This window comes from Hippopotamus amphibius, chromosome 2, assembly GCF_030028045.1.
Source record: "Hippopotamus amphibius kiboko isolate mHipAmp2 chromosome 2, mHipAmp2.hap2, whole genome shotgun sequence".
NCBI lineage: Eukaryota > Metazoa > Chordata > Mammalia > Artiodactyla > Hippopotamidae > Hippopotamus > Hippopotamus amphibius.
This window is the reverse complement of record NC_080187.1, coordinates 28810564-28823770: the sequence shown is the minus strand read 5'-3', so window position 1 is coordinate 28823770 and position 13207 is coordinate 28810564. Positions and strand designations below refer to the sequence as shown.

Genomic DNA, 13207 nt, shown 5'->3' with positions numbered 1-13207 from the left:
GGCTAACTGGAACCAACATTACCCAGGTGCCAACGACCTAAGGGCTCAGTGCCTAGTTCCATGGTGATCCTATTCCCAATGGACATGCAAGCTGCCTGTCTGGCTCCAGGATTGTTGGCCCTGCTATATTCTGACAGTCAGCCACTGAACTTACTTCTTCCAGGGTAGTCTCTGAGATGCCGTAACTGGAGATGCCCAGGTCTGAGAGCCGGTCGTCAATCTCGTGGAAGAGTTCCACAAAGGCTCCCTCTTTGGCAGCTTCGTAGGGCAGCACGTAGGTCAGCTCATGCCCAATGTCTTCCACCAGCCGGGCCTCGGCCACATGCTTCCTGATGAGGTTGGAGATCGCAGAGACATCTGTAGAGACCAAAGCACAGACACAGCTCAGCCAGCTCAGAGGTTCCCCTTTAAGGGCCAGCTGCTCCCCACCTTCTCCCTTTGCCTACTCCTCAGGGGCTGCTGCCTGCACACCACACCTGGCCCAGATACAAAAGTCGTTCCACATGTTCATCTCTGGCCTGAGAGTTCCTGGGGGCAGGGACTGGGTCTTATTCACCTTTGTATCAGCGAAGCCGGGCACAGTGTAGGTCCTCAGTGCATGCTGGGTGGGTGGCGGGATGGATGACTTTCTAGGTTGAAAGCCTGGTGTTTACAGCCTAAATTCTAGGATTCTTCAGTGGAAAACTTGACTAAAGGAACCATAAAAGATTCTTCACCTTTCTCTAACCTTTTAAAGGAGGCTCCTTCTATTCACTTCAATAGAGGGTTAATCAAACAGTGCGTGGAAGGAGAGGTCTTCCTGAGAACAGTCAGCTGTTAGGCCGGGCAGACGTGGCCATGGTAAAGGCTTCTGTTCCATATGTGTTACTGGTGGCACTGGCCCCCTATACACACCTCCTGAGGGAAATCCAGCGGGCTGTTCCTCTCCTGGGCGCGCACCCTCCCTAGGCACTGATTCCAGCCCCTCCCCCATCACTGTGGTCACTCAGCTCCTTACCCTTGGTCTCCAGCGTTCAGTGTCCAGCAAGACCCCCTCCCCTAAGGGAGCCCCCACCCCCAATCATCTCAGCTCTCTGGGACACTGCCCTGCCAGCTCGCAGACAAAGCCCCAGGCTCCCCGGCAAGCACGAGGCCAATCCACCACCAAGCTACACCCTCTCCCGCAGCCGCCCAGCCCCAGCCCAGCAGCAAACCTTGAGTCAGCGCCACCAGCCTCTGCACCTCTCCTCCTCTGCCTCCACTCTGCCCAGCTGGGGGAAGCTCAGGCACCACCTGAATAAGAAACCCCAGAGTCCTTACCGATGGTCAGCGTGTCACTTTCATGGTCGCTGCCCAGGCCAGCATCAGAACTGCTCTGAGAAACACTGTCCTCCTGATGGCAAAGAAGGAGGTGAGAATGGGTCAGAGACCGAGCAAGGTACAGCCACCAGCACCTTCACCGGGGGAGCTTCCGAGAAGCTCTATCGTGTAAGAACTGGAGCGAAAAGCTTCTCCTGGGAGGCATGCAACTGGGCAGCCTTGGCTTTTGAGGCCACTGTCTGATCCGACATGTGTGTGCTGTGTACAAAGGAAGCAGAGCTCTCGAACCGTGGCCTGCCAACGAGTGCTGTAACCAGGCCCTCACTGACCACCTTGGGCATGGGATTTACCTGCCTGGTTGTCTAGTTCATTGATTCTCAAGCTTTAATGTGTGTTTCATCACCAGAGGACCTTGTTAAAATGCAGATTCTAATTCAGTAATTTCGTCTGAGTTGGGCCCAAGTTTCTGTATTTCTAATGAGCTCCCAAGCGATCTTGATGCTGCTGGTCTCAAACTGCACTTTGAGTCACCAGGCACTAGTTTAAAGGTAAATAAGTGGACAGGAGGTCAAGGCTGGGATGTAAGTGTTTGGGTGCCACTGTTTGAACACAGAAATAAATCTTAGGCATGTACTGCAGTATAGGGGAAGTGTACCTGGTTACTGGGTTTTGTTTCCACCTCTGTTACTCACTTGCTGCGTGACTGTGAATAAACTGAATCCCTACAAGCCTCACTTCCCTCATTTGGGATAATAATTGCAATACCTTCCTCCCAGGGTTGCTCTGTACTTTGAGATGATAGATATAAAAAAAAAGTTTGCAAATGATAACAACGTTACAAACATTATCATGATTTCCTCTTATGCTCAGAGTCTGCTAGCCTGAGTGTCTGACATGAAATCGGTGCTCATATATATTTGCTGTTTTGTAGTTTAAAAGTTAAGATCAATAAGATTTAAAGGTAATGAGCAGGTACAGCAGGGCACTCTGCAGCCAAGGCTCTTAACTCTTGGCAAGTCTCTCTTCTTCAACAAAATTAAGTCCCTAAGGACCTTCTCCATCACTCATTGTGTCTCCATAGGAAAAAGGAAACAGGATTCAACAGAGCTAGCACGATGGGAACACAAGTCTCCGGAGCTTTCCATATAGGAGGTACGACATGACTCCAAAGGGATACAGAGCAGGGAGATGGTGGCCTCAAGGTGTCAGAGTGGGGCAGATGCAGAGAAGCCGGTCACAGCCGATGAGTCCTGACTCCCCGGACCCTGCACCAGCCCAGCACTGAGCCTGCAACTCACCTTTTTCAGGTACGACACAGTGCTGCTGCTATTTCTGCAGGAACTGAGGGAGGACTCCACGTCCTTCTTGACCAGGGTCAGGTAGTACCCTGTCCCCAGCTGGTTCTTCAGGAACAGGGAGGAGCCCACGCAGCACAGCTTCCCATGGGAAATGATGGCAATCCTGTCTCCCAGGATGTCCGCTTCATCCATGTGGTGCGTGGAGAGAATAATGGTGCGGCCTGCCAGGCACAAACACAGGGACATGGCACAGGTGAGGCCTGCTGTCCTCACTGATGGCAGCGGCCGGAACTACAGAAATATGAGCAGAGGAAAGCCTGGGAGAAAGACCCCGAGGCCTGTGTGCTCATGACCCCCACGGCGGCAACGCTGTGAGGACAGCAGCTGCATCCTCATACAATAAAGGACAGGAGTGTTTGTTTGGGAACTTGCTACATGAGGGCAGTGTGCTAGGTGGTCTACGTGCACCCCCATTCAACCTAATCCTCTATAAGGCAGGCACTACCACCATTATGGATAAAGTAACAGAGTTAAATGACTTTTCCAAGGTCTCGGGCCAGCTTGAACTGACTCCAAACCCATACTATACCACCTTCGGTACCTTCCACCTCTCTAAGCTGACGGCACCTCTCCCATCCATTCATGTATTCACCCACTCTGTTTGTACCATGTGGGGACAGAGAAGAAGGACCACGCAGCCTTGGCTCTTGAGAATCTCAGTCTATAGCGGAACATAATTATACTATGCACGTGAAAGTTCTATACTGGGGGCAGCCCAGGGGGCCCACAGAAGATGCCCTTTATCCCCGTTTCTCTTCTCCTTGCAGGCCCCTAGGTAATGAAGTATAAACTTGACGTGGCTTGTAAACCAGGCCTCCCACTTGCACACCAGGGCTGAGCTCAGAGATCAGCTCCACATTTTCCCTGAGAAGCTCTAGCAAGAACAGCCATGAGATACACCCAGACGTCGAGAGCCTCTCCTTCCCTCCCTCCCCCTGGCAGCCCAGAAGGCAGAGTAAACACACATCAGTTACCTTGTCGATATTTCAGCAGCAGCTCCCATATTCCCCTGCGGGAGTAAGGGTCCACGCCGGCTGTGGGCTCATCCAGAATGACAACCTTGGATCCCCCGACAAAGGCCAAGGCCACAGACAGCTTTCTCTGCATTCCACCTGTGGGAGAGAGGAAACAGGCTCCAGGACCAGCCCCGGCGAGGGACGGCAGAGGTGGCGAGCGACGAATGGAGGTGCCCACCTGGGGACAAGCCCGGGACACATTTCTGACCCACCCTCCCATTCCCCCGACGCAGGGGACCCTGGGGCAGCTGTATTTTCTCGGGGTGGGGTGGTGGTTGAAGCAGGAGGGGAGGTGGAGGAGGAAGGCAGCGCCGGGCCTCACCTGACAGCTGACTTGCTCTGCTTTTCAGTTTGCTGGGCGGCAAACCAACACCCAGAGCCATCTGCGCCACCTCAGCCTTCACGTGCTCCTCCGAGAGCCCCTTCAGGCGGGCGTAGAACCAGATGTGCTCTTCCACAGTCAGCCTGGGACACAGGGGCAGCTCAGCTCCGGGCCCCCAGGATACACAGAGCACAGGGCCTCCTCACCCAGGACACGACAGGCACGTTTTTCTTTCCCCGCCTTTTTTTTTTTTTTTTTTTTTTTTTAACTTTACCAATTTCTGAAAAATAACCTCCAGGAAAGATTCGAGGTAGAACGGCAGCGCGCAGCCCCATGAGCTGCTCAAGAAGCCAGAGCCACAGCAGGACGGGTCACGTCCGCCCTGTTCCCTGCAGGCCTGGCCCCCGCACGTCAGGCAGTGAGCGGCAGGTCCTCAGAGGGCCCTCCCCACGGCCCTGCCAACCAAGGAGCTGGCTCAGCCTCAGCCTGTCCGAGCCCCCTGAACCTCAAAGGCCCTCCGCCCTGAGAGAAGGGAGGCCCCTGTGGAGGACACGCGCGCGAGCTGCTCACTGTAGATAAGAGGAAACTGGGGCCCAAGCGGGGGACGCCCTTGCCCAAGGTCACACGGCTCAGGCCTCTCTCTGCTCACCAGGGCAGCTCCCTGCTTGCTGATGGGCAAGCTGAACGGGAGTGAAAGCTCTGAGCAGGAAACACGGGGCCCCCATACCGAGGGCCCTGAGGTACCTCCAGGTGAGAGCTGCGGGGGCCTCAGGGACGGTGGCGGGGAGAGAGGGTGGCCTTACGCCAGAAGGACAGTGATGGAGATCACCACTTCCCGAGACCCCATCCACCAGCTGGACTGATGTAACATCCCCCACCCAACAACTCTCTGACTTTTCCAAAATCGAAGGACAACCACGTCTCAACACGTCCATGAAGCGAAGGCCCGCCACCCCCAGAGGTGGTAAAATGCTTAAGTCCCACTCTGCCCACCACTCGCAAGACACCTCCGGGCAGGGTCTGCCTGCCGGTACTCACATGTCAAACAGCACGTTATGCTGGGGACAGACCCCCAGGTTCTGCCGGATGGCGCTCATCTCGGAGCGAATGTCTTTCCCCAGGATGTAGGCAGTGCCCGAGGTGGGAGGGAACAACCCAGTCAGGATGGACCTGAGGACAGAAACGTCAATGTGCAGGGGTCAGCGTTAGCCTCCCTGGCCTGAGGCTCCATCCCAGCCGGCAGAGCCCAGGCGGACAGCAGAGGCAGCAGCCCCCCCATCCCCTCTCCTTCCTAACGGACCCCAGCAGACCCCCACGCAGCAAAGGAGTCTCTGCTTCAGTGAACAGCTAGCAGTGGGCCTGTATGTTGGAAATGGCAATTTCAGCACAAGCATTTTTTAAATGAAGATTCCAATTTACAACGGGAACTACACTTTAAAACATACATTTTGTCTGCCTAAAATCACGTCCAAGTAAAGTGGACAAAGCAGACCACATTATTCAAAGATAAAAATAATCTGTGTTTGGCAGTTAGGATGTGTGTGCACCTTTTAAAGAGTTTCTGCGATGTTCATAATATACTGATTTTGCATTTTTCAAATATATAAAAGAAAAACAGGAAAAAGAGGTTACCCCCTCCCCCACCAAAATACCCTTTGCAGTGTTTGATGGACTACATTGAAAGCCACTGAGGTAACTCTGGTATGTTTATGGCCTGTGCTCCCTTCTGCAGCTACCCATTATAAGGTCCTTATAGGTCCCAGAGAAGGCAATCTCACACTCAGCTGCCCAGCTGTTTCTCACATCTGCTGAGAGACAGAGTTCCTGCAAATTACTTCCTCCCTCCAATACAGCCAATCTTTCTTTCCACATTCTTGCCTCACAGTTCTAACCAAATCAACTCCAAAGGAGACCCTTTCTCAGACTAGCCACAGCCTCAGGTTCCAAAAACACTGCAGAATTCTGAGAACTGAATGGGAAAGGTCATCAAAAGGCCCCCAGCCTATTTTAACCTGAAGAAATAATGTCTTTAAAAAAAAAAAACAGCACTTGGAAAGCACTCTTGCGATTAGATGATATTTTTACACTCATCAACTCCTCACATGCTCTGCCCTTGCCCTGGTAACCAACGCAATGTTCTTTGGTATGAGTTTCTCACTGTAGGGCAGAACCTTCCTGTGGCTGATTCTGAGGAAGCCACACCCTCTTCTTACATGGTGGTGGTCTTCCCAGCTCCATTGTGGCCCAGGAAGGAAGTGATCTGTCCCTCGTAGAAGTTCAAGGCCAGGCCATCAACGGCCACCTTCATGCCATCACGGTAAACCTTCATCAGGTTCTGGATGGACACACCCAGCTTCAGGTGGGTGGGTTCCTCCTCCATGCAGACTGTGAGAAGACAGAGGATGGAAATGAGCTCACAGAAGACCCTGATGAGTGCAGTGTCAAGACACAGGGGGCTGTGCCTGCACTTTTACAACTGCCCTCTCTCCACGGCTATTCCTGGTTTCTCAGGTAGCCAGGCAGGCAACAAATACTTATGTAGGGTCTATCTGGGTACTAGTGCTGGTGAGGGGAATACAGTGATACAGGTGCAGAGAGGAGGCTGGGGAAGAGGAGGAGGAATAGCAGGGGCAGCAGCTGGAACAGCGGGCAAGGGCGGGTGGTCAGGAACCTCGTGAGCCACACAAAGGAATGTCAACACTTCACCGCGGGCGCCTGGGAAAAGGGCACAGGAGAGCTCAGCAGAGGAGCAAGTTACGAACAACTCAGGAAGCTATACTGAACACAAAGAGTCCCCCTCCAAGAACTTGAGCAAAAAAGCCCAGAAGGCAGAGTCTTTGATGAACTGTGAGCATCACTTCCTACAGTCAGGAGCCAGGAGAGGATCTGTGCTCCGGGTAACGCAGGTTGAGAACATTAAGCAGCACAGAACGAGCTCCGTGGCAGCCACTTGGTGGCACCCTGCACAGGCTCGTGCCTCTGTCATCAGGACTAGGCAGGCAGCGAGGCTATGGCTGTCTTTACCTCTTCCTTCTAGCTGTTAGGACAGCAAGAAAAGTATGTGCGTATGTATCTGGGGGGATGGGGTGGGTGAAAGTGATAGCAGAGATCAAGAACCACTTCTTTTAGAAGCCAAGAAAACAAAGGAAATGTCCTTTAGAAACCCAGGTAGTGACTCCCTGATAAGTCAACAGCACTGGACGCAAATGCATGGGAGAATTTGGAAAGGGTCACTTCTTGGGATTTCTCTGCCCCTAGGGTGGTTTTAGGCTCTTCAGGGAGAGAGCCACCCCCTTCCCCTGACAGCCAGTAGGGGCAGCAGCACTTACTTTCTGATATTCCCTTCTGGCTGGAACCAGGGTGGCTCTTCTCATCGCTTTCCTCGCCAAACCAATAGGACTTAGTACACGGGAAATACCAGGGCCTGGGGATTCCATATTGGCCTGAAAGCAAAGCACAGTGTGAGCCACGCTCAGCAATGCCCCAGTGTCCCCGAGGTGTCTCAGCCAGACACAGCCTCCCTGACTCTCTCCTTGATACAGCCTTCGGAGACAGGACAGAATGGAATGGAGGTGGGGAAGCAGGGGCTACCATTTGCTGGGATCCCCTATGTACGACAAACACCCTGCACGTCTCGGCATCTTTCCAGCAAACCCACGAGGCAGGTGTCACCCCCACTTTAGAGATGAGGAAACTGAGGGATACATAGCCTACTCAAGATCACTCAGCCAGTAGAGTGAAGGACTCAGAATCTGAATCCAAATCTGTGTGATGCAAAACTGCATGTTCCATGTGAGAAGTTCAGGCAGGGGTATGTAATAAACATTTCAGATACACTCCCTTAGAGGAAAATCAGAAGGTGAACCAGAAAGGGTTAAACCCCACTCTCTCAGAATTTGTTCTTCTATGAAAATGTATCCAAGGCAAGTCTTGGTCAAGGAGATTTATTAAGAGAAGTATAAAAATGAATTTTGATGAATACTAATTTGACGGAAGCACAGGCACGGGCTTAGAGCCAATATATCTTATTATTCACCAGCTGTACTCAGGAAACAGAACCTCCGCTGGTGGCAACTCGGGGGACACAGAATTGGAGACCTGGGTCAGCATTGGGAGGAATCTCCTGGACCAGGTGAACCAGTGTAACCCACTTGTGTTCACCTCTAAGCACCTACTCTTACCAGCTGCGTGGCCACAGGCAAGTTACTTAACTTCTCTGGGTCATAGTTCTCTCATTTGCAGAAACTGGTTAGAACAGTAACTCCCTCAGAGTAGTCTTACGAGGATTAAATGAATCCAAGTATATAAAACACTTTGCACCGTGCCTGGTAGTACACAGTGCTCAAGAAACAAGAGCTATGTCAGTAGTAAGAGCTGTACTTTTAGCATCAGCTGCTTCTCCTTGGACTATTTGTCTGCCATAGGTCTAAAGTCCTAGCCACTTTCTAGGGAAACCCAGGTCCTTCAGAAATTCCAGGACAAAAGGAGGAAAGCGCTACAGCTAGAAACTCCATTTCCCTGGCCGATGACTAAAGAAGTGTGGAAGTTCCGTGTACCTGGAAACACAGCCTCGATGTACCACGTCATCACCCCGTAGAGGAAGGTGTCAAACAGCATCATGGAGACCGAGGTGGTGAGGTTGAAGCCATCTTCCTCCACGGGGCTCTCAAAGAGGTTGTCCCACTGCACCCCGATGCCCTGCTCCTCGAAAAGGGCGAAGTACTCACAGCCAAACCCAAAAGCCACAGGAGAGAGCAGGCTCTGTGAGAAAGAGGCAAAAGTCATTCATCCAACTCCTTGTCTCTCATTTTCCTGTCGCTGCTAATGTAAATGCCACCTGGAGAAAAGCAAAGTTGCGAAATGGATCAATTACAAGATATGGAAATATGCGTCTACAGAGTCCCTTTAGGGGAGTGGGCTCCCGGCATCATGTAAAGTGATTCTATTTATAAGCACTCATTATGCAGACACATTTCAGAAATGTGTATATGATGGAATATAAAACTTCTAAAATTGTATGCTTCCAAAGATGCCTCAAGGGCTCAGCAATCGTGTGCCTTACACACACACACACACACACACACACACACACACACACACACAGAGGCACTCATCAAGGTCCTCTCAAGCTTCCTGCTTGGCCAGTGTTGGCTCAGCATCCCAGGAGCCTGTCTGGGGCTGCTGACGTCTAATAGGTCCAGATGGAAGCACCTGGAGCAACCTGTGAAAAACTTGGGACAACTCACTTTTATAGGGACTTGCACACCCTCAAAGGCCTCTCCTCCTCTGCCCAAAGCAGGGGAGTAAAGTCAGGGATTTGTGGGGAGATGGGGTACCTGCCGCTCCTCAGTCCTGAAGTTCAGAAAATATGACTCAAGTGAAACCCCATACTGGACACAAGGAAGACAAGAGTCTAGAAAGAGCCCTCTCTGACCTCAAGAGCTTTCAGTTCTATCTGTGGCTGTGACTCTGTGGCGAGCTTAACATGGCCAACAGAGCTGGGAGATAAAAGGTAGAGGTGGCCTCTGTAGTCTAAAGGTGTTCCCCAGGGCCATTTACCCCCAGCCAGCCCACGGTGCAGTCTGGCTCCCTAAAAAAAATACCATCTGATTCAATTCAACCAGCGTTCACTCAGAGGACTAACGATTAACAATTGAATAAGACACAGTCCCTGCCTTCAAGGAGCATAGAATCTAGAATTGAGGTTCAAGTCCCATGGGAAAGAGAATCTCTTATCTTCTGTTCTCAGTTTGGACTACAAAGCAGACGTGAAATACCAGGGGCAGCTGTGACTGCAGCTGCTGCAGAAGGGCCAGAATTACTCACCACGAAGATCTTGAGTGTGAAGCCCACATAGTCTTGCCACGCCACGCACAGGACATAGGGCAGGTACAGTATGAAGTAAATGATGCCTCCGCAGGCTGCCGCCAGGTTGGCTCTGGAGAAGAACGTGCTGATCAGAAAGCACTGCAGGATGGTCACCACGGCGAACATGGACAGAAAGACAAACACCACGCTGGGGTCGCTGTAGGGCAGCAGGTTTCCTAACTGGGAAAGAAGAGACCCAATAAGACTCTCAATAAGCAGCGATCTATGGCAAACAGCCAGGGCTTATTCCTGCTCATCTTAAAGATAATACAGAGAAACAGTGCTGTTCATTTTTCTGATGAGTGAACTGAAGTCTACAGAAGGGAAACGACTAGCCCAAGACCACACAGCAAAACAACAGCAGAGCCAGAAACAGAACAAAGTCCAGGCTTGATATTCACCAAGGGTCATCTCAACAGACAATTTTGTTCTTCGTTTCTTCAAGAAATAATATCACCTGGATTCTCCTTCTATAAGGACTATGACTCTTGGCACCAAATTGTGGGAGACAGCATTGCATACGACTTCTCCCTCTGAAACCCAAGGAAAATGGCCAGGCAATCTTAACATCCCCCGTGAGAACCTGTCATGGATTCTAGATCCCCACAATCATCCAAACTCTGTGGACCTTTCAAGTTCCTCTCTGGCAGTTGGTTCTATTTCAGCAGAGGCCACCAGCACTCTGCTGTCACAGAGCAGCTCTCACCCACCAGCCACAGGACCCCCAATCCGGCCACAGAGCTCAGCCCTGTCAAGTCAGACATCAGAGCATGAGGGGGCTTGATTTTAGCAAGAACTGCTCTGCCATAGTGTCAGCTGACCTCAGTGAAGTCCTTGACCTTCCCTGACCTCATCTCCGTGTGTGTTAAATGGGTCAGTTAGCCAGGATGTCATAAGACAGCACATGCATGTGCTTTAAACAGTGCTTGGCAATCAGTAAGTGCTCATTTGTAATGAACAGTAGCTAGTATTAAATTAAATGTGAGTTTCTCTCCCTTTGTACCCCTCTGCTTTTAAAAAAAACATGTATTTTTAAACGATGCATCCTTAAATGAAATGATTGAGAAAAAAATTGGCATATAAACCTATTAATGTCAGGGGTGGACACAGACCTGCACTGTACAGAGTCCCCTTCAAGGAAGGACTTGTTGCCTTGCTGTCAGCAGAAAGCTTCAGGTGTCAACCCCTCTGGGTTTGTCCCAGCTGCGGACAGCTTCCAATGACTAATTGAGAGGCCTGGGACTATGGGGTGACAGGGAGAGAGACCTTGGGGTAACCTAAAGGGCTGGACATTTCAGCTCCATGGCAAGAGCGCCCGAGGGGTTGGCCGTGCATCACAGTTCAACTCCTCCCTCTGCTCTGCCCTGCATCCTGCATTCTATAGATGCAGGATCCCTAAGAAATACTAATATACCAAACTCTGTCTCAGCCTCTGCTTCCAGAAAATCCTAACCTGCAATAATATCTATCCTTCTCATTGTGGTTTTTAGAAATTCTGGCAGAATCACCACCCAATCCATCTAAAAAATGAGGAAATCTCAGATGCTGCCATGACCCGTTGCCAAGCAGCATGGCGTAGTTAAGCATGGGCTCAGCTGGGACATGAGACCCCTGGATTCGGTCCTGCTTAGCAGCTAACCAGCTGGGTTGACTCTGGGCAAGTTGCTGCCCTTCTCTGGGTCTCACTTTCCCCAACTATAAAATGAGCATATTGCAGGGAAGAGCACATATGACCCTTTCCCTCCCACAGTATCTGTGCTTTCCTCCTGCTCACGTAGCCCACGGGGGGCGGCGAGGAGTCGGTGAAGCAGCCTTACTTTCAGGATGACCACCAGCAGGCCGGCGCTCACAAGCAGAGGGATGAGGCTGCTGACGAACCAGCTAAACCAGAGGATGCCGTTGTCCAGGCCCATGATGCGCATGGTCTCCTTCAGCCGCGCCTCCTTCTCGTACACGATGCCCTTGATGATCACAGCCACAGAGTAAATCCAGGCCAGCGTCATGAAGAGGGGCATCGACCGGCTCATGACCCGCAGGAAGCTGGAAGGGTGGGGGGAGGAGCAAAGGTGAGTGTGAGCCAGGGTCCCGGGCCGATGCCTCCAGGCCTGTGTGCAAGAGAAAGCACCAGCACCACGCCCGGGTCGGGCTGACCCTGTGCACCCTGACAGTCACGCTTCATGAGCGGGGCATCGCAGTGATAAAGATTACTAACAAAGTGATGCCAAGGAAAACTTCTTGAGGGCCTGCTATAGTAGCTATCAGATAGTTACCATCTGATATCATTAAGCTAAATGTGGGTGATTTCAAAGTGTTAAAACCAAACCAACAAAACCAAAAACCCAACTCATTCTCTCACAAAAGTTCAATATCTTTAAGGTCATCTCACTATCAGCTTGCCTTGCATAACTGTTACAACAGATGGTGCAGAAATACACTTCAGGCAGCTCCTGTCAGTAATATTTCAGATTCCAAAGTAGAACAGGAAATGCAGTAAAGTAAAAGGGACACAGAATCCGGACTCTGAAACTCAAAGTTCAAGTCCCAGCTTTACCACTTATGCTCTTACTGGGTACGCGACAAGAGGCAAAGGCTCTGAATGCCTCTGACCTCCCATCATGTCCCCATCTCAATACATCCTTTCTAGAGTAAATCTTGCCTTAGGGGGTCTTTGGAAAAGTCTTCCTTTGGAAAATACCGCCTAATCTTTCTGAAGGTGAGAAACAAGATAAATCCCGGTGACCTAGAAAAGCTAGAGTGCGCCCTGCAAGGAGATAGGTAGTTCAATGCAAAGCAGGGAGAAATACAAGGAGAGGAACCCTGCTCCTTTTGCACTCTGATCTCTTCACACACACACACACACACACTCACTCACTCACCCTCACACAACAGAGAATAAGAAAGTTTCCAGAATTTGGAAGAGACATGACATATTTCAGATGCCTGCAATAACTACACCTCTGCCCATTCTCTCTCTCTCGCAAGAAACCATTAGCTCCAAAGGCACAGTCCCCACAGTGAGAACTTGGCAACACAGGGGGGAAGCACTAAAAGATTATCTAAAAAGTCTAAGATAAAAAGGCCTTGTTCAGGTTTATTTGCATTGTTTGAAAATGTGGTTCACCACTTACAGAGAGGAAGAAGAAAAACTGACATGAAGGCAGCTTTTATAAACCTAGAATGCTGTGCCTCTAGGGGTCCATGTGCTTGGCATGTGCTCGTCATGACGCAGTTTAAACTTGCAGATTGGGCTGATTTTGACCAAAAGAAATAAAAGTTCCGGTAGCCATGGACTAGAAAGGAGGGAGGATGACTGGTGATGTGGCTCAAACTGTCAACTACCTACA

At 50.9% G+C, this 13207-nt stretch overlaps 1 protein-coding gene across 3 annotated transcripts in view; it reads right to left on the bottom strand.

The window, feature by feature from the left end:
* ABCA1 (ATP binding cassette subfamily A member 1) overlaps positions 1-13207 on the bottom strand; it is a 123802-nt gene that overhangs the window by 29717 nt on the left and 80878 nt on the right. For all 3 annotated transcript variants that reach the window (XM_057720426.1, XM_057720425.1, XM_057720427.1), the window contains 11 exons: positions 11681-11903; positions 9822-10043; positions 8552-8756; positions 7325-7438; positions 6209-6380; positions 5034-5165; positions 3996-4138; positions 3632-3769; positions 2598-2818; positions 1300-1372; positions 155-357 (listed from right to left, as the gene is read on the bottom strand). In XM_057720426.1, coding sequence (XP_057576409.1) covers positions 155-357; positions 1300-1372; positions 2598-2818; positions 3632-3769; positions 3996-4138; positions 5034-5165; positions 6209-6380; positions 7325-7438; positions 8552-8756; positions 9822-10043; positions 11681-11903 — 1846 coding nt within the window. The remainder of the gene's footprint in view (positions 1-154; positions 358-1299; positions 1373-2597; positions 2819-3631; positions 3770-3995; positions 4139-5033; positions 5166-6208; positions 6381-7324; positions 7439-8551; positions 8757-9821; positions 10044-11680; positions 11904-13207) is intronic.